The 21,755-nt window shown below is 29.7% G+C and overlaps 1 protein-coding gene across 4 annotated transcripts in view; it reads left to right on the top strand.

The window, feature by feature from the left end:
• Positions 1–21,755, top strand: part of LOC135925164 (DNA-directed RNA polymerase I subunit RPA1-like) — a 59,914-nt gene that overhangs the window by 34,807 nt on the left and 3,352 nt on the right. For 3 of the 4 annotated variants that reach the window (XM_065460376.1, XM_065460374.1, XM_065460377.1), the window contains 15 exons: positions 1,154–1,330; positions 1,782–1,881; positions 2,407–2,667; positions 2,905–3,039; positions 3,368–3,594; positions 3,884–3,968; positions 4,218–4,418; positions 4,981–5,109; positions 5,253–5,386; positions 5,609–5,849; positions 11,032–11,274; positions 12,630–12,691; positions 12,867–13,061; positions 13,519–13,733; positions 21,141–21,425. In XM_065460376.1, the coding sequence (XP_065316448.1) occupies positions 1,154–1,330; positions 1,782–1,881; positions 2,407–2,667; positions 2,905–3,039; positions 3,368–3,594; positions 3,884–3,968; positions 4,218–4,418; positions 4,981–5,109; positions 5,253–5,386; positions 5,609–5,849; positions 11,032–11,274; positions 12,630–12,691; positions 12,867–13,061; positions 13,519–13,733; positions 21,141–21,425 (2,690 nt within the window). The remainder of the gene's footprint in view (positions 1–1,153; positions 1,331–1,781; positions 1,882–2,406; positions 2,668–2,904; positions 3,040–3,367; positions 3,595–3,883; positions 3,969–4,217; positions 4,419–4,980; positions 5,110–5,252; positions 5,387–5,608; positions 5,850–11,031; positions 11,275–12,629; positions 12,692–12,866; positions 13,062–13,518; positions 13,734–21,140; positions 21,426–21,755) is intronic. The other variant, XM_065460375.1, reaches the window with a different exon arrangement.

Genomic DNA, 21,755 nt, shown 5'->3' with positions numbered 1-21,755 from the left:
AAATTTTTTAATATGTTAGTGGAACGATCGAAAAGAATATAAAACAATATTTATATAAGACTCCTACTACGTAATTCCAATTAAAGAAAAAAACTAAATTACTAGAGGGATCTGACAAACGTACCTGAGTTTAGAGTAAGAGAAAAACGTTGCTATGATATAACTAAAAAATATTGAAGTTTATATAATTCTGAGGGTGAGACAGTAGCTTAGTAAATTAGAAGTGTTGCTAATCAAAAGGCACCTATCAAAAAATCATATGAAATCAGAAAGTATCTCAGGTAACCATCGCGATGAACAATTTAAACCTAATAAAATATACATTCAAATTTAAGATATTAAGAAAACATGTTACCATATTCCAAACGAAATATACACATATATATTGAATTTAATTTTGTTATTTTTAAATTTGTTTATAATTAAACAAGATTGTATATTTTGTAAATTTATTACGAATTAAATTCATTCTTTTAATTGTAGCTTATTTAATTTGCAAATTAAATGTATAGAAGAACTAAATCTATGCAATGTATTTATCTTGTTTCTTATAAAAAATTTATCTTAATATATAGGCTAAACTAATAATATCATAGCATCATCATCCTGTTAGAAATATTCAAAACGTAGAGATATCCTTTAAAACTTAGGTTACTATTTTTTAATTTTACTACATGTCCTGGGATGGCTAAAGCACAGGATTAAATAGTTAACAGTATCCAATTAGCACAACAGTTCAAAATATTAAATATACAAAAGTGATATAAAAAATTATTATATATCTTATAAATTGGATATTATAATTTTTTGTGCATGGACTAGTTTATCTGCTGAAAACCTGCCTGATTCCTGATATATTTCTGCGAAACTCTAAATTTAAGCGTTTGTTGAAGTTTTAGTCGATTTACCATTTGCAAGCTCGATTGTCTTGTAATTTCTATGTTGGTAGTCTATTACCAATTGTTCTCAGTTTAGTCACGTCAATCTTTAGTTTAATTCATAGTTAAGTTATCTCATTGGTCTTTTTGCATTTTATATTCTCGATTTAGTTTAGTTTACTCGATTCACAATTATTTCTTAACACGGTAAGGTCATCATATATATTTTTTTTGATATTCAAATTTAATTACCATTTTTCCTCTATCTAAAAAAGCTGTCAGCACAATTATCTAACATCGAAAGATGGTACACCTCTCACTGGCTTAATTCAAGACCACCTTATAGCAGGCGTATTGCTGACTAATAGAGGCAAATTTTTTGATAGAAGAGATTACCAAGATCTGATTTACAAAGCTTTTGGAGATCGTGCAGTTCCTAATATTTTTACTAGGTTACATTTTATAATATAAGTTAATTTTTTTCTTGAATTATCTTTTAATAAATTTAATATCTTGGTCCCCTTTTTGTAGTGTAGTATAGTTTCATTTTATTGGAGATATTTATATCTTGTGAATGAACTATATTAAAATTAGAGATCTGCAAAAGTCTTACTCAAGTTTACAGCTTGAGTTATCAAAAATGTGTGATTTTATTTATAAAAAGTAGACGCCAAATAACATATATCGTTTATTTTGAGTAATTATAAAAATTAATTTCTATATTTAAATAAATTTGGGCTGGGCCGGCAAAATTTTTTTAAAAAAATCAGGTTTGAGCCGGGCCAGGCTTGAAAAATTAGGCCCTATGCAGATCACTAATTAAAATATTAATTTGTTTTCAAATCATAGCTCCACTTTCTATTTATCAATTATAATTTACCCATGATTATTATATAAATTAAGAAATTATAATGGAAACACGATTTCAGAAAGTTTGGGAAAACGTTTATATACCATCAAACCAGCTATATTGAAACCTAAAGTTTTATGGTCTGGAAAACAGGTAGTATCATTCTTAATATATTTTTTTTGAGCGTCTTAATATGATTTATACTACTTTTTTTTAAATAAAATTTAAATCGTTTTATAATTAAGATATTTAGATTACAGATGCATAGCGTCGTACACTATTGATTTTCATATGAACAATTATAGTTTTTATTTCATCCTATCTTAGTGAACATATCTAATATTAATCCGTTTAAAAATTTAAAGATACATCATATATGGTGACAAATATTAACTAAGTTGATATTTAATACTCATATTATCTCCAAAATCATATCTCTCGTCAATAGATTTTTAGACATTTATAGATAAACATGCTCATAATGGTTGGGGTATAATGAAAAGGCAAAGTTTTTTTAAAGAAATATCCAATTTTCAAGTTGAAATTTCGCTTTATAATATTATGGTTCCTTTTTGGGAATACATTTGTTAAATCCTTAATTTTTTTATACAGCATTTTTATTTTATTATTAACTTAAAAGTTAATTTTAATCATCTCATGTTATTGGTATAATATTAGATAATTTCCACCGTTTTGCTCAATTCTATTGGATCAGATCGGGCCAAATGTTTTAACATGTACAACAAAAAAAGCAAGGTTACCGAAGATTTATATTGTACTAAAAAATCCTCCAAAATGGATGATAGAAATTTCACCTCCATACACCTAGACATCTTGTCAAAACATCATTTATCCGAAGATGGGGCTCTTGTAAGAAATGGATATTGGATTAGAGGGATATTCGATAAATCTCATTTTGGAGCTTCTCCATTTGGATTGGTTTGTATTTTGAAATATTTTAAAATAAACCTAAACATTCAATTAATTAGATAATTTGTTCCATTCTGTTACAGTTTCCTTTAAGATCCTAATTTTCGGAATCCCGAGAATTCAATTTTAATAAAATTAGCTGGAATTAACAAAAGTCAAAAATATTTAAAATTGATTCTTATCTCCATATTAAAATATTTAATAATAATTTTTGATTTAATATTATGTTTAATATTTTGTGTATAGATTCATTGTTGCCAAGAGTTGTATGGTGGCCAGATAGCTTCGGATATATTGACAGTCTTGGGTAAATTATTTACTTCTTACCTTCAAATCAACGGCTTTTCTTTGGGAATCAAAGATTTACTCGTAACCGATAAGGTTTAAATTTTATCCCTATTTTTTTCTAAAAAGTCTTATATTATTTTAAAGGTATAGTTTGATTTTTATTGAAAAATCCCTATATTATTCTTATAGTTTAATGAATCGAATATAAATAATGCTCTTTTTCTGAATATTTTTTTTACCTTTTAACATATTGGTCAGATGTAATTTACTTTTTGATTTGTGAGAATATATGCGGGCAGTTTATTTCATTATAAACTGGCAATAGTTATACAAACATCATACTTCTTACATACTGATTTTTTTTAAATATAAAATTTATTCCAACGAATTTTTCTTAAAATACAATTCTCTAATAAAAAAGGCCGATAAAAAGCGCAAAAAATTAATAAAATCTTGTGATAACATTGGTAAAATGATCAAACCCGAAACATTTCTACAATCTCATGAGTTATTGCGAAAAATTTTCGGTGATACAGAACCTTTAAAGGCTTGGCGCAAGGCCTTTTATTCTAGAGATGAAATACTGCTCAACGAATGGGAGAAAGGTTCGAAGAGATTCGTAGACACTATCAACAATCAGATTACCGAGTAAGTAAATAAATAAATGTAGTAATTTGGAAAATTCATTAGAATCCTACATACCTGTCCGAGTCGACTGATCTAAAATTGGCCTAGCTGGGCATTAAGGTAAGCATTTTCATTTTGACAAAGGTTCAGGGTAAGTTTGCTCATTTATCTGAATCTAAATTATCTATTTAAGCAGACTCTTTTTTTTATTTACTAATTATTATCGCATTAACTGTAATAAAAAAAAGTTTTTAATGATTTTTATTATGGCGTAAAATTATCTTCAATTAAAAAATTATCTCTATTTAAGACACATCATGGGTAATGGGCTTATCAAATCATTTCCTTGCAATAATCTTTTATTGATGGTCAATTCCGGTGCCAAAGGAACACTTGTAATGAAATTTATTAATTAATAATATGCCACGAAATACACAATTTACCCTCCTTTATTGTTATGATAATTTTATTTATTCGTTGGTTTATAAGATTTAAAATATACCAAAAGCAAGAAACAAAGTAATTATATTTTTTTTGTTCCTTATTTACCAAGTGAAAAGAAATCACCTTTTAAAATTCAATTTTGTATAATAAATAGTTAGTAAGTAAATATTTTTTTTAAAAATATATTTAAAAAAACAAAGGTAAATTGCGTTCAAATATGTTCCACTCTCGGTCAAATAGAGCTTGAAGGAAAGCGGCCACCCGTGCTTATAACCGGTCGTTCTCTACCTTCTTTCTCAAGCTTTGATCCAAATCCAAAAACGAGGGGCTTTGTGGCTTACAGATTTTTGACGGGACTCAAACCTCAGGACTACTTTTTCCATTGCATGGCTGGAAGGGAGGTTAATGATATTTTTATCTTTCAATCGTTAATTTAATTCAATTTATTTTACAATTGCAACGAATTTGTTTCATTTTTTAACTCATTAACATATTTTGTTCTTATAATTGACATGTTACACATTTTTTTTGCTAATATGCGAAATGTTGTTATTTTTTAAACCAAAGCAATGTCACTTTTTTTTCCATCATTTTACATTCTTAAGCAAAGAACCTGAAGTGAACCAAACTTTTATAATTGTCGTGAACGACTTTTATAGTCCAGTTTAAACCCTTTTAGGTATATTAATGGTTATTGCTTAAATCATTTTTTTATAAAAGTTGCGAAATCTTCATTTTCTTCTGAGGTGTTACAAAGTCCGACATTTCTTTTTTTTAAACTAAATCAAATCATATACACACTAACCCTTCATTTATTTTTTAAATTTATTGTAATATCTTAAAACCTGGGGAACCTTTGCAAAAGTTACCAACGTACTTTTAATTTTAAGCCTCTGAGCCGTAAACTGTAATAAGTTTAAGGAATCCTGATCTTAATCATTATGAAAAAAATAATTTTGAAAGGGGCTCATTGATACAGCAGTTAAAACTAGTCATTCCGGTTATTTACAAAGATGTCTGATCAAACATTTGGAAGGAATTAAAGTGTGTTATGACTCTACCGTTAGAGACTCCGACAATTCTATTATTCAGGTTTTCCTCCAGCATTTTTCTAAAAAAAACTAAGATATAAGTGAAAAATTTTGTGCTTTTATATAATTTTATTTATGTAAAAAAAATATTACTTATTTTTTCTTTATATATAAATGAGAAATAAATATATCTATAAAATTTAGTTTTTGTATGGCGAAGATGGGCTCGAAGTTACAAAATGTCAATATCTAAAAAATAAATCTCAAGTGGATTTTCTTTTAGCCAATCATTCTTCTTCCAATTTCATGTTCAAACATAAAAAGTCGTTATATAAAAGGTGTTATATTTAACTTTATAATTTTATGCATTACGGTAAAAAAATTTATTGATTATCTTAAAATGAAACTTTTAGCTTTTATGTTAATTAATAAACTCAGATTAAATAGATGGATAAAATTTTTGTAGCTATTGCTTAATTAGTATTTCATTTTGTTTTAAAACTGGTTTATTTGTAATTGTTGATTTTTAGTATTAAATTTTATACTCTATTTGAAAAAAGTTTGAAATCTTTCAATGGTGAAATGTCTGAAAACCTACAAAATTTCATAAAAAAGAATTATAGTTCTCATCAGTCGATTACTAAGGGCCATAAGAATATCTATGAATCTAATAATTGTCATAATGAATATCCATCAAGTGATTTTCCACCCAATTTTAAAGATATCAAAAAAATTTTGCGATTCAAAAATGCGCAATCATTGGTTTCGCCTGGCGAGGCTGTAGGTTTGTTGGCGGCTCAAGTTAAACTTTGTTTTATTACAATTTATTTGAAATCTTTTTTTATATTCATTTTTTATAAGATGAGAATTGTTATTAGTAAGTTTGCAAAAATTTTTTAAGGAAATAGGATATCAGCAATGCTTAATGCAATATGTGAAAATTTTCTTAATAAATATACGAGTTATTATCTTTTGAGATGAAATTTTATAAAGAAAAAGAGCTTATATCTATTCAAGCAGAACCTAACCCCTATTATTTACTAGGGCTGTGCCGATATTAAATATCGGATCGAATCGGCACCAATATTTAGAGTTTTCCAAAAATATCAGATCGATATCTGTAGGGCTGTGCCGATATTTAGCGTTTTCCGAAAATATCGGATCGGGTCGATACCTGTAAAGATCCGATCTTTTTATTATTTTATTTATATTTATTTTACATTATTATAATATTTTCTAAATAATTTTTTTAAATTTTATTTCTTTTTTAAAATAGATTTTTTTTTTTAGGATTAGGTAAACTCGGTAAAAAAATTAAAACATGAACATGAACATTTATATACACTATTGAATTAAAAATATATATTAAAAACAAAAAAATCTATATAAAAACATATAATTAAAAGAGGAAATTAAGAGAAAAAAAAATTAAAAAATTATTTTAAAAAAAAAGAGGGATATCTAATTAGGTGTGGTCCACGGGGCTTAATGACCCATGAATGGATATACAGTTTGAACGGCAGATTTCGATTGAAATCCTTTGGCGGAGGTAGAAACCTTCTTTCGGATCACCTGTGATTAATCGTAACCTTTGCCCTATTGTTTTGAATAATTTTAAGGCTTGGGGTCCGAATGATCCACAGGTGTCTGAGACTACCGGAGCGAATAAAATATTATTAAGGTGGCAATATTTATTTGTTTTTGTATTCTCCGCTTTTGAGATGGAGTTGGCAGAAAAAGATCTGGCAAAACGATCAACGCAGGTATAGTCCCAAGCGAGAGGTAAACCTTGGTTCCAAGGGACTAACGTCAAACCATCAGGTCTGGTTTGATTATCGGAGCTAAGACCGGTAGGTTCCAGTGTGGAGGGAGTATTTGTAGATCTCAGCGTTCTATTGATTATTGAATTAATGGCATAATGTCTAGGAAGTCTGCCTTTTGAGAAACGACAGTGTAGGGGGTGGTGTCCTAGACTATCAATGTGAGATTCACATAGGACACAAGTCGTAGGGGTTACGATACCGCAGCCTAATCGAAGGCCTATAGCTATTCTGAGTTCTTCGTTGGTAAGTAGTAGGCCTAGATTAGAGCTAGGGATAGTTTCTAACCATTCATATCCAAGATGGCATATGGGTGGAGCTGGATTTATTTGATCTGATAAAAGGGTCGTATTATGGACATCGAGTATGCATGGGGTTGAGCTTGGGTGGAGAAAAAGAGATGGAGATTTACTTTGAACAGCTTTGAAGTGTAAGTAATCGACGCAATGCTGTATCAATGGCAAATTCCAGTCTCTTTGTCTTATAGAATTGGGATGTGAGCCGTTTGGGGCGTTTTTTTTCCATAGATCTAATGCTATCGTGTGATGTGGGTCGATAGTATCCAAGTCTCCTAGTGTATGACGAAATTTAGCAACTAAGGATAGGAAGGCTGAGATGCTCAAGGAGATGGGGGATTGGATGCCTATACCTCCTAGCTTTGGTGGAAGGGCAGCTTGCATCCAGGAGAGTGATGTGAATTTAATGTTTAAAATGGATTCTAGGGTAATTTTTAAATGGACTTCGAGGTCCAATAGTATTTCAGGGGATGTGAAGATTGTCGATGAATGGAAGGTATGTAAAATTTTTGGGATGAATAAAAATTTTTAAGCAAATAAAAAGCCTGATGGGCAGGTAAATGTTTTAAAATATTTGTCATTCTATTGAATTTGACAAGGAATTCATCTCTGAAATGAAATTTTGCATTTTCTCCTCCAATGGGTGAACCTAGATGGGTAAAGCTAGCTTTGTTTACTGTGATAAAATTTTTAGGAGGGCAGTCTGATTCAAGAGGTGAATAAAATTCACATTTATTTGGGTTTAGTAACAGCCCTGTAAGAGGGGCTAAGCCATTTATAATTCTTGGAATTTTTATAATTTCGTTATATGGGCCAGCTACAGTGCCGTCATCCAGGTACCAAACATTTAGTTTAAGGTCACAATTGGAAGAAATTTCCTTTATGATTAATTGGATACCTTGACAGAATAATGCTGGACCTAAAGGATCTCCTTGTTGGATACCTTGTTTAGATAGAATGATAGAATCATTAAATTTTAAAAAGGTGGATTGGTTGTAACATGCAGAAATGTACGTTGAATAATCTGGGAATATTTCACAAAAAGAGGGTATAAAATGTTCCATTAATAGTGAATTGAAGGCATTTTTGAGGTCTATTTTAAGGATGCATTGATCTGTATTGTGGAGAATGACACGTGTCGAGTGGGATGTCGCCTCACATCCTCCAGGAACATTAAAACCAAGCTGGTTTGGTTGTAGTAAGTTGGATAGGTTAGATTTTATACGGGAGCAAATAATTTTGGAAATTATACGTCGGAACAATGACCCTAGAATATTTTTTGAATGACATGATTGCATCCAAGATCTCCTTCTCAGTTAGTGGAATGGGATTATTGGATGGTGGAAGGATAATTTGTGAAAAATCTTGAGGATGTTTAGATTGCAAGGCCATGAAAGTTTTATCATTATTGGGGGCCATAGTATCACTGAAACAAGCTATGTTGATAGCTGAATTTACATTGCATAAGTTAATTTTATTTTCAATAAGCTTGGCCTTTTTCTTATCTGTCAAAAGGTTATTAAAAGAATGAGGGGGTTGTTTAGGTATATCAAAATAACTTGTGTCATTAGAATTTAATGTTTTTTTGATGTTTTGTGTTAAATTTGATTTTGAAGTTGGAAGATGTAGATTTAAATATATAAGTGATAATAGTTTTATCCAATTATCTAAGCTTTTGATATTTTTATTTAGGGAGGTTAATGTGGCTAAATTTTGAGAGAATAAAATTCGAGCACCTTTTGGAATGCGAGCTATTGTAGGTGGGAGACTTTCCTTCATAAATTTTTCTAACCATTCTTGAGCCTCAACAATAGATGTTGAATTAATGTTATTATCTGGGCATGAAGATGTAGGAATTGTTTCTGTGAAAGTATTGTGGGAACTTGAAGATGTAGGTATTGGTTCCAAATTAATATTATTAATAAAAGCAGGTTAAGAAGATGGAGGGATGATAGGTTCATTGTTGTTAAAGAAAGTTCCTGATGAAGGGCATCTGTTACCACGTTTACCATGACAAATAATTTTATTTCCTTTTATTAGAGATACATTGTTATTGCAAGTAGGACATATAACCATGGTTCATTTTATTTATATATATATTTATGATTAAAGTTTACTTTATATTGAAAGATTCTTGATAGAGCTTAACAGCTGCTGGATAGGTGATATTTTAAAAGTTTTATTTTATAAAAATAGAAAGGAACACCAAAAGTTTTATTTATTTTAAATATGGTATCTGAATTATGAAAATATTTTACAAAGGACAAAGATAATTTTGCAAAATGCGTTATCTGTGGAATTATCTGAATCTGCCTTCAGTACGGTCAGAGATATAGATAGTCGATATCGTAGAAGCTTATTCCCAGAAAATCTAGAGGCTCTCATATTTATTAAAAAAATCTAATATATTATAATTTTATATATTAAATTTTATAATTCATACCAACAAATGGATATATTTTTTTTTTTTTATTATAGTCTTAATTGTAGAAATAAAAAAATTAAATTCATAATTCGATTTTTTGCATAAAAAATATTGATTTCTTTACATTTGGTTCAAACAGGGATGATTAAAAATCAGTAAAAATATCGGATCGGTATCCGATCGGTTTTGAAGCAATATCGGATCGGATCGGTGAAAAATATGTGTATCGGCACAGCCCTAGATATCTGTAAAAACTCAATCCGATCTTTTTAATTTTCTTTTTTTTGTTATTTTATGTTATGTATATTTATTTAATATTTTCTAAATAATTTTTTTTTAAACAATGCAAATGCACAACACCCTCTAAATTTTATTTCTTTTTTAAAATAGATTTATATTATTTTAAAAGTTTTTTTTATAAAAATAGAAAGGAACGCCCAAAGTTTTATTTATTTTAAATATGGTATCTGAATTATGAAAATATTTTACAAATGACAAAGATAATTTAGCAAAATGCGTTATCAGCGGAATCATCTGAGTCTGCCTTGAGTACGGCAGGAAATATACATCAGAGACCTTCATGGGCCGGCCCGTAAGTCCATACCCGGCCCATACTATATTTTTAGTGGGCCTGGGCCAGGCCTGGATTTAAAAAATAAAATTTTAATGGGCTGGGCTAGGGCCTAAAATTATTAAATTTAAAATTATATTATTTAAAAGTGTTGTTAATTTAAAGAAATATTGCCTTTTATCCTTCTAATAATAATAAATTTTAGTATTGTAAACAAAATGATTGCCTAAATATATTTAAATATTGTTTATTTTCATTAAATAAAAAAAATTAAATTTTTAGATATGGGCTTGGGCCGGGTTTGGGAAATTTTTTTAACTTATCATGGGCTTGGACCGGACTTGGGAATTTTTTTAACATTTGATATGAGCCGCTTGGTCAAAAAATTAACGATGAAGGTCTCTGATATAGATACCATATCTCGAAGCTTATTGCAAGAAAATCAGAGGCTCTCATATTTATTTTAAAAAATCTAATATATTATAATTTTATAATTAAATATTACAATTTATAATTCATACCAACATAAAATAGATATATTATTAAATATATATTTTTTAATTGGTCTTAATTGTAGAAATAAAAAAATTAAATGCATAATTCAATTTTTTGCATAAAAAATATTGATTTCTTAATTACATTTGATTCAATGGGGGGGGGGGGGTGTGATAAATAATCAGTATAAGTATCGGATCGGTTTTGAAGCAACGGAAAATATCGGATCGAATCGGTGAAAAATATATGGATCGGCACAGCCGTATTATTTACTGCACCTTATTTTTATTTTTTGAGAAAATTCGATGACCATAATTTTATCACCTTTATTAATCAATTTAAAGTAAATACTTTAATGTAAAATATTAAACAACAGAGCGTGGGTGAACCATCTACCCAAATGACTCTTAACACATTCCATTTTGCCGGACGGGGTGAAATGAATGTAACCTTGGGTATTCCCAGGCTTAGAGAAATTCTTATGACTGCAACACGAGACTTAAAAACACCAGTAATGTCGACGCCCTTAAAAATGACAAATGAAAATTCTACCTTGTCGCTGGAGGAGGAAAGGGGGGAAGAATTGAAATTGGTATTTAGTAGAGTAGCTTTTAGTGAGGTAAGTTTTTATATTGTTGTTTTTGTTTTATTCTAGATCTTTCAAAATTAAAAATGTTCCATCTTGATTATTATAATTATTGAAGATAATATATTAAATAATGTTCCATTCCACTTCTATAGAATCTGATACTTTCTGGTTCTGGAGCATAATTATTTTTAAAATTTTGAATCTATGATGCATAATTTTTTTCTTGAATAATTTATTAGAGTTAATCAAAATAAAACAATAGATATTACTTGTTTACATGTTTAATATTTTATCAGCAATTTGCAGAGGTATCATTTGCACGGCCCGGCCCGATTTTTTTTTCAAAAATGTTTTACGGCTCGGCCCGGCCCGAGTTTAAAAATTTAGGCCCTGATATTTTTAAAAAAAAAATTGGGGGCCCGGCCCGAATTTTTTAGGCCCGGTTCGGAATTTTTTAAAATTATATTAAAATTCACTTATTCGATATTTTATCATATTTTTCAGCGAGTATTATCATTTAATAAGCAAGCATATTAATGTTGTTAAACGGCTCGTTTTGAGCCGATTTTAACGGATATATGAACTAAATTTTTAGGCTTGCTTAATATTTTTCTGGATAAAATACTGTGTTAGCCGTTTATTACATTTCATATTTTTTTTTTATTTTAAACAGATATTTAGTATATTACAAATTGATACTATAAATTTGTGTAAATAATATTTTGAGAATATACTTTATATTAATCATAACTATATATAATCATTATAACCATATCTAATTGACGAATATAATAATTCATGTTGTATAAATTTTTTAAAAAATTTTAAGGCCCGGCCCGGGTATATTTTAAAATACGGCCCTGCCCTGAAACCTGGGCCTAACCTGCAGGTTTCTGATTTTTATCATTTAAGAACGTTCGATTCGAGTTTATAAAAACTTTTTTTGTAAATATACGCACATAAAATAAAATCACAAGCAGATAATATAATATTGATATAACCTATTTGAGATATCATCGGTTGAGTATTATAGTTCTATATCCATGTTTTTGCAAAATGTTATTTTATAATAAATGAATTCTTCAGTACTATATTCTTATATATCCACAGTAAAAATGCTAAAATACAATAAATTTCATTTTTTTAAATACTCTTAACAATTTTGAAAAATGAAAAAATCAGTGGCATCTTTCGCTCTTATTATTTAGGCGTTTTAAAGGGACACTTTTCTTGATTTACGAGCAGCTCAATGATATGTTTTGCTCAAATAAAACAAATTTTTTTAATATGCCCAAATTAAATACCTCACGGCTAAGCAAATATTATATATACATTAAAACTCATTATAAATATTATTTTTTTACATTTAATAAATACTGTGATAGGTTTTAGAAAATATAGAAGTTAACGAATCTATTACTACAACTTATGATTCCAAAAATCGCAAGTAAAATATATAATATTCAAGATTTTACACAATTTTAATTTTTTTATGACAATATCAATCATTTATATAAAATTTATTAATTTAAAAAATTTTTTTGTTATAAATTATCAGTATAATCCCGTTTTCTTTTTTCCAATCTTATTTACTTAATTTTTTTAAAAAAATATCTTTATAGGAAAGTTTTTTGGATCTACGAAATAACTTTCCGATTGTTACCTATTTCCTATTTGAGCAAAATTTTACCTTTAAAGGGAGGTAAAAAAATGAGAAAAAAGTTATGTAGTCATGTTGCTTCACAAATAGAAAGTCGTTTATTGAGTAGACTTGTTAGGGCTATCAATAAAGAAAATGGGCTGCTCAACAATATCAAGTATGATTATTAAATTTATTTTGATCATTCAAAAATAAGCTTCAAAAAGTCGAATCGAATATTGAAATAAATTATAAGTAGATAATAATTTACATATATTTTAATATAGTATTGGAAATTAAATCCGGTCACTATGAAAAAAAATTGATAATTGACAATGTGGCCGGCCTAATTTATCATCTAAATTTTATTAAAATATTTACGAATAATTCAAATATTTACTAATTTTTTTATATTACTCGTATATTTTTGATTGGCCTATTCAAAAATGATATTTCAATGTTTTAGTTTTAACAGTTTTACCTTCATTTCTTTTAAATGATGAAACCAAGTTTGTAGGAATTAGAAAGTATTTCTTATTTATAATTTTTGATTCCCAAAACAATTCATTCAATTTCTTTTATTTATTTTTTCAATATATTTGTAAAAAAAATAATTGATATTTTTTTACATTTAGATTATTCGAAAGTCACAAGAAATTTAGGACTTTCACATCTCTCCTTTCACAGCCCGATGATTCTAAGGACCAAGGAGATACAAACGAAGATGGAACAAATGAAATGGAAGAAAATAAAATAAAGCGTGAAAGTTCGATTACCTCGTCATCAGATGAGGAAAGTGGGGAAGAGGACAAAGATCAAATTGGTAGGTCTACCGAAGAGGAACATATAAGTATAATAAATAAATCTGAGATACACTAATACCGATATTTTGGTATCAATTGGGTCGATTCCTTCAATTTTAACTAGAGTCGGACCTATCCACAATTTTTTTACCGATCCGATATTTCGATTGAGTTTTATTTACCATCTATCTTTAACCAATGGCATAAAATATCAATATTTTCTATTATAAATAAACCAACCAACTTTCATGAATGATTAACTGTATTTTATATTCTCTAAAAATTAATGATGTTATTAGAAATATTTGCATTGTTTATGGATGAATGTGTGTTGTTAAACAGCTCCATTTAGCTGATTAATAAAAGGGACTAATTAGAGATTTTAATAAGCCTCGAAATTTCGCCAATAGAAGTCCAAACCTTCTTGATATATGTGGGCAAAATAAATAAGCTTGATTAATTTACTTTGGCCAAAATCTTGAGTTCCATTATTAAAAATTGGATAGCTGAATGTAACTCTTTAGATATTTTAATATCCTTTACTTGTTGCAGATACTATATAATAAAAAATAGTGTAGAAAACTTTTTTTTTTAAACATTACAACAAATAAATTGTATTTTAGTTCCTCTCATTAATTTATTAATGAAATTATTTATAAAATTAAAAAAATTATACAATTATACATAGAAATATAAAATAACCAAAAACAATAAAAAAAATATCGGCCATATCCGATATTTTTGAAAACGCCGAGTATCGGTGCCGATCTGATATTATCGGCATAGATATTATAATAATTAATCCTATATTTTTTTATTTCGCCTATTAGCATTATATGTAGAAAAATCATTCTTTTGCAAACAGATAAGAATGGAAGGAAATAAAGAAAGCTTTTAAAATTAAAATTTTAAGCTCCAACATACTGTTTATTTAATGCCTAATATCTTTACTTTCCAATAATAACCATCATATAACAGATATTAAAAATAAAGAAAGCGTCGTTAATTCTTTTTCTATATCTTACTTTTAAAATATGTTTCGAACATTTATTATTAAGGAAAAACATAGAAAATAAATTTTTCTTACAAGCTTCATTCAAATTTAAGTCTTTAATAAAAAAATAATTTTTGTAAATGCAGACTAAAAAAATCTTATATTTTTTATGTATTTTTTAAAAACATACTTGAAATCTCTAAAATAAGTTTTCATAAAAAAAAAAATTTAGGCTATGTCCATAACCATTTTTAAGTTTCAAAACATTCACAAATTTTATTGAAATCGTATGTTAAATTTTTAAATTATTTATTTTCATATAAATTTTGAAAGTTTGTAAATTCGATTTTAGACACAGCTTTCAATTTTATATTATCTCTCCGATTTATTTTAGTGTTTTTTGGAAATTTGACTCCTCCGTCTCTGGAAAATTTTTAAACAATTCTAAACAAAAATGAGTCCTTAATTACCAGGCAAAATATTAAATTCTAAATTTTTAAAAGCAACCTAATGAATATTTTTTTTAAATTATTTCTTAAATTATTAAACCTTTCTTTTTCCTTCCATCATATTTTGACGGGTAAATTCTCTCTTTATTTCAATAGTTGCTGATATAATATGTTATCAAAAGTTTATAGCAAATTATAAATTTTTTTATATGGTAAAATTAATAAAGGTAAAAAAAATATAATTTGCGAAAGAGGGTAAGGGATAAAAGAATGGAAACTAGGAAAGAGAAGGGAGAGAGAGAGAGAGCATAGACATAGGAGATTATTCAATGGAAGAGATGAAACTTAGGTAGTTAGAGCGAATGATGGCGGTAGCAAGTCTCTGTCGTAAGAAAAGGGACTCTTTAGGCTGATCGGTTTTTTCCCGAATCCGTTTGCCTAATTCTTTAAAAAAACTTAGAGCTTTGCTACCGAAGATGGTAAGAGTAGAGCAGGCGATAGGTATGAATAAGAAAGAGGGGTCTATGGAACTATATTTGATAGTTTTACGAGTTTCTGCTAGAGCGAGGGCATCGACGTTGTGGTTGGATGGTGCATTTGGGTCAATGCAGGTGAAGTCCCAGACTAGTAGCTGGCCCCTTGACCAAGGAATCAAGGACATTCCATCAGGACGTTTTCCGTCGGATCTAAAAATGCCGGTCGGTTCAAGTCTTGATGGAATGCCTGCGGATTTGAGAGCGCGCAATATGATGTCATTACAATTGGTGTGCCGTGGAAAACGGCCTCGGTAATGGACGCAATGTCTGCCCTTGCGATCGACGCTGGTTTCGCAATGTTTGCATTGGTACGGTAGAACAATTTCGCAATTGAGCCGTAATCCAATGGTAAATCTTAGCTCGTTAGCGGTCAGCAACAAGTCGAGGTTGTTGGAGCGTATAGTTTCCAGAAACTCGTAACCCGATCCTTGGTTTAATTGGTGAAAGACTGTGAGATCGTCGTCATGAAGGCTCGATTTTAGGTAAGCGACGGAGCCTTCGTTGAGTGGAGTATCCCAGTCTCTGTAAACAGGAGGAGGGTCGAGGAGTGTTTGGGACAACGGAATTGTCCCAAATGGTCTGGGCTTCAGCTAATAATGGGTCAGGAAAGTGAGAAAGCTGGCTAATGTTTGAGTCAGATGAGAGGCGGGAGGCGATGAATCCACTGATGGAAAGAGTTAGAGGTGAGCGTAAGCCGATGCCCCCGAGCTTGCATGGAAGTGATGCTTGTAGCCATGAATTATGGTTGAAGCGAAGATTAAGGATCTCTTCGGCAAGAGATTGGAAGTTTCAAATGATTTTAGTGAGTCGGGAAATTTAAAGATTGAGGTGGATCGAAGAGCGTAAAGAATTTTAGGAATGTAGTAAAAGTTTTTGAGGAGAAAAAAAGCTTGATGGCGAGGGAGAAATTTAGAGATGTTTTTGAAATGAAGTAAGCTAGATGATGCGTTAGAGAAGAAGTGATTAATGGATTGCAAGCCACCGACAGGTGAGCCGAGATGAGTGAGGGATGATAGCTCGGTTGTAAGGAAGTTATGGGTGAATGGGATGGAACAATGAAGTGGACAGATCTCGGTTTTTTGTTCGTTAAGTGAAAGTCCAATTTTGGCGGAATGTGTATTAATGATGGCGAGGGCCTTGGCGACCTCGTGAGGGGAGCCGCAGAATATTCCGTCGTCGATGTACCAAGTGTGGAGTGGAAGATTGCAGTTGGTAGAAATGTTTTTGACCATTTCGTTGATTCCTATGCAGAAAAGTATCGAGCCTAGAGGATCGCCTTGCTGGATCCCTTCAGATGATGAAAGTATGTAGTTGTTGAATTGGAGATGAGATGGCTTGGAATAGCAGGAGTGGAAAAATTGGGAGAAGGTGGGAAATGAGTGGTATATTTGTGGAAGAAAGTGGGAACGGCGAATGGAGTTGAAGGCGTTAGAGAAATCAATTTTGACGAGGATTTCGTCACTAGGGTTGGTTTGGAGATGGATGCGAGTAGCGTGTGTGGCTATTTCGCAACCGCCCTGGATGCCAATACCGAGTTGATGGGGTGCTAAAATTAAGGCTGCGTTGTCCTTAATTTTGGAAGCTATGAGTTTAGCAACGAGACGACGGAATACGGTCCCGATTGCTATCGGCCGGATGTCCTTGTTCGGCTTTTCGAGTGCGATTAATTTAGCGCCGAACAGGAGTGGCCTGATGGATTCGGGAACAGGTCCATGTGCTATTTTGTTGCAGAATGTTGTTAGATTCTGTAAAATAGGGACCTGGCTAACTATGAGGGGGGATGTAAGGTCCTGGAGGAATATGGGGCGAAGCCCATCGTACCCGGGCGAGGAGTCGTGATGAAAGGATAGGATACTTTTGCGCACCTCGACGGGGGTAAAATTAGTGGGAAATATGTTGGGCGGAGGAGAAGGTATGAGGTCACCTCCAGAAGGGTGCTTAAGTTTAAGTTTGTTGTAGCTCTCCTCATTACTGGTTGCAATTGAGTCGTCAGATGCTAGTAAGCGGAGAGCAGATTTGATGTTTAGATTGTTTATTTTATTAGAAATTATCTTAGCCTTTAATTGGAGGCTGGAAAGTTTTTAGAATTATGAGGAGAAAAGGTGGATGTGAGGGTGAGGGGGTGTATGGTTGCGTCTTTAATTTGTTGGGTTAAAGATTTGTGAATCTCAGGATTGGGAGGTTGGAGAGTCGTGAAAGAAAATGAAAAAAGTTTGAGCCAATGATCTAGAGAGGAAAAGTTATTTAATAGTGAATGAAGACAGGTAGAGAGAGCTTTGGCTACTTGTATTCTAGAGCCTTTGGGAATTCTAGAAATAATGGGAGGTTTGTCGGACTTTAGAAAGTTAATGATGTCGACGTGAGTGGTAGGTGGAGGGAAATGAATGTGTCTGATGTGGTTGGTATGTGGGCGTTATTGGATGAGGTGGAAGTATAACTGTGAGTAGAAAAAATGGAGAGGGGATTTTGGAAGGGAGGGGAAGGACGCTTTCCAGACTCAGGACAAGCACAGCCTTTGGATTTGTGCTTGGTGAAAAGGCCGGATTTGGTGATTTTTATGTTTTTGGAACACGTGGGGCAGCGTTCCATTGTGTGACTAAAGGAGAGGCTATGAATTGAGTGAAAGAACTTATCAGTGAGAGAAATGTCAAATTATTTTGTACAATGAATGCAGATGTGATGGAGAGTAAGGAGAAATGATCTATAGAGAATAATGAGATTGTAAAACCAAGATTTTTCCATATGGAAGGAGATGGGCATAAGAATTTTAGGGAATAGTTGGTATGTGATGTTGATTATTTGCTTTGTGAAATATAATGGGTAGGGAAAATAAAGGTTAAAAGACTGAGGAATATATATTTTTAAAAAAAAGAAATTATAGTTGGGTGTATTTTTAGGTATGAGTAAAATTAAAGATGTATAAAGAGATTTGAGTTTTCAAGTGTAAAAGAAAAATGTTAAAAAAGAATTGAGTAAAATTATAGATGTATAGGAAGGTTTGAATTTTGGAGTGTTGAAAAAAAAAAAAAGTTTTAAAAAAGAGGAAAAAATTACAATACAGAAGTATTGTAAAAAGAAAATAATAATTTATTGTTCAAAAAGAAATATATGCAAGTAAGTAGAGAATTTGTAATGTGTAATATATATATAAGGAAAATGTGTAATTTAAATGTTGAATTTTTGGAAAGTTAATGTTGATGTGTTAATAATTAGTTTAAAAAGTAAGTTTAAGAGAAAAAAATAAAATATGTAATGTATAAATGTGCAGGAAACTTCTGTTGTATTTGTTCAAAAAGAAATATATGCAAGTAAGTAGAGAATTTGTAATGTGTAATATATATATAAGGAAAATGTGTAATTTAAATGTTGAATTTTTGGAAAGTTAACGTTGATGTGTTAATAATTAAGTTTAAAAAGTAAGTTTAAGAGAAAAAAATAAAATATGTAATGTATAAATGTGCAGGAAACTTCTGTTGTATTTGTTCAAAAAGAAATATATGCAAGTAAGTAGAGAATTTGTAATGTGTAATATATATATAAGGAAAATGTGTAATTTAAATGTTGAATTTTTGGAAAGTTAATGTTGATGTGTTAATAATTAAGTTTAAAAAGTAAGTTCAAGAGAAAAAATAAAAAATAAAATATGTAATGTATAAATGTGCAGGAAACATCTGTTGTATTTGTTCAAAAAGAAATATATGCAAGTAAGTAGAAAATTTGTAATGTGTAATATATATATAAGGAAAATGTGTAATTTAAATGTTAAATTTTTGGAAAGTTAATGTTGATGTGTTAATAATTAAGTTTAAAAAGTAAGTTTTAAGAGAAAAAAATGAAAGATAAAATATGTAATGTATAAATGTGCAGGAAACTTCTGTTGTATAAAAGGAGAATGGCAGTGCTTCAATTCCTATTTTTAAGCAAGTCATGGAATAAAATCATGGATATAACATTTGTTAATTGATGAACTAAAAGCATTATTGGTGTTGTAAATATTGTAAATGTTGGTGTTGGTATTTATGTAGGATGTTCAATTGGAAAAAATGTCATTGTATTCATTAGTAGGTTGAATATTAGAATTAATTAGATCCATAAAATTGGAATATGATTTTGTGAGTGTTCTTTGGTTTATTGAATTTTTATTGATATAGAGGAGTTAAAACAAATAGATCTTCTCAGATATGTGGTCTATAAGTTGAGTTATAATAGACACTTCAATTAGGGGAGGATTGGGCTGATTTTTGTTGCCAATTTGGGGAGACAGCAATAAGAAGTTTAAGAAGTTCACTCAGTATATTTACTTCCTTATATGTATCGATTACTTAGGCAAGGCAGGCATTGAGCAATGAATAGAGATCTAGATTAGGATAGATTGTTGCAATGTGTTGTTTCTGATAGATCTGCGTTGGGTAGATTACTTTGACAGATTCTGGGTAGTTGGGTTATTATTGCAAGGGATTTCGATTATAATTAAATGTAGGTGAATTATGTTGCCGATATGGGGTTGTTGGTATATTTCACAATTATAGTTAGGTAACTTATTTTTTAAGAGAATTGTGAGATGATAATTTAATTTTCATAAAAAAAATTAACACTTCTGTAATAATTTTATTTCTTGTTTTATGTATGATCAATTAAATATTGTTTGTATGGTTGTTTAAAAACAATATATTTATTTACCTTTAAATGTTAAGATTATTTTGCTGTATTTACATAAAAGAATTTTTTATATAGCACTTTAATAAACTACACATTATTTAATAATTTACTAATATATTATTGATAATTCCTTTTAGGGATGTACCGATATTTTTTTCGGATCGAGTAGATATTTCACCCATTTTAAAATATCGGTTATCGGCAAATATTATAAAATTTTCCGATCCGATAAAAAATGGCGTTTTTAACAAAAATAAAATATTATAAAATTTTTAAAAAAGTTATATCTAAAAAACCATTTATTTATAAATAAAATAGAAATTCATTTTTATGTTTAATTTTTTAATAATAATAATTAATTAACATTCTGCCATATTGTTATTTTTTGCGCATTCTGTTTATAAAAGTGTGCGATAATCTCTTCATAATCTGTTTTTAGTTAAATTGGCAGTCCCTATCGCCGCAGACTGACCTCTGTAAATTGGAAATTTTTATATTTCTAAAAAGAAAATAAAAAATATTTTATATACTTTTAAAATTGCAATTGAATTGAATAAACTATAACTGATCATTATAATATATTTAAATGACATATGTTTTGGTATAGTTAAATTATAGATGTTATACTTATAAAAAGTATATTAAAAATTAAAACCATTGGTATCTTTTCAGATTACATTATTAGATATGATATCGGATCGGTAATCGGCCGATATCAATTTAATATCGGATCCGCCTTCAAAAAGTGGTATCGGTACACTCCTAATTCCTTTTCTTATTTTGAATTTAAATAATTTTTATTTCTATAATTTCCAGAAACCGAATATCCTAATGATTACGAGGAAGCGACGAATGACACACAGGGAGAGCAAGAAATCTCCGGCGCAAAAAGAAATAATGTTAAGAAAAAAAGAAGGAAAAAAATAGTTGCAAAAGGGTCTAAACAAGATATGCAAAAACGAAATAAGAAACAAGATGGTAGCCCCGATACAGAAGCAGATTCATCTACATTATCTTCCGCTCTTGATAATTCTAGTTCCTCTACCATTACCGGTTCTTCCATGGATTCCGACGGGGATATTGATGAGCAGAATAACGAAGGTAAAAGTTGAAATCAAGATGATAAAAAAAATTCTAAGATTTTATTATGATTTATATTTCATTTTTATAACTAATAGATAAATATATGCGCCATTAATAATATATACAATACACTAATTATTCAATGGCTAAGATAATGGCCAAATTTTATTAAATAGGGACAAAGTATTTGCCCAAATTAACCGTTTTTTTCTTTAATGTAATTTAGGAATTTTTGCATTAATTATGATTAGTCAATCATACGCACAGTTTTAAAATTCTTATTAATTTGTATTTTTAAAATTCCAATTGGGCAAGTATTTTTTCCATTTAATTAGATTTTCAGTGATC

Source organism: Gordionus sp. m RMFG-2023, chromosome 2 (genome assembly GCF_954871325.1).
Source record: "Gordionus sp. m RMFG-2023 chromosome 2, tfGorSpeb1-WG-v2, whole genome shotgun sequence".
Lineage (NCBI taxonomy): Eukaryota > Metazoa > Nematomorpha > Gordioida > Chordodea > Parachordodidae > Gordionus > Gordionus sp. m RMFG-2023.
This window is presented reverse-complemented; position numbering and strand designations above follow the sequence as displayed.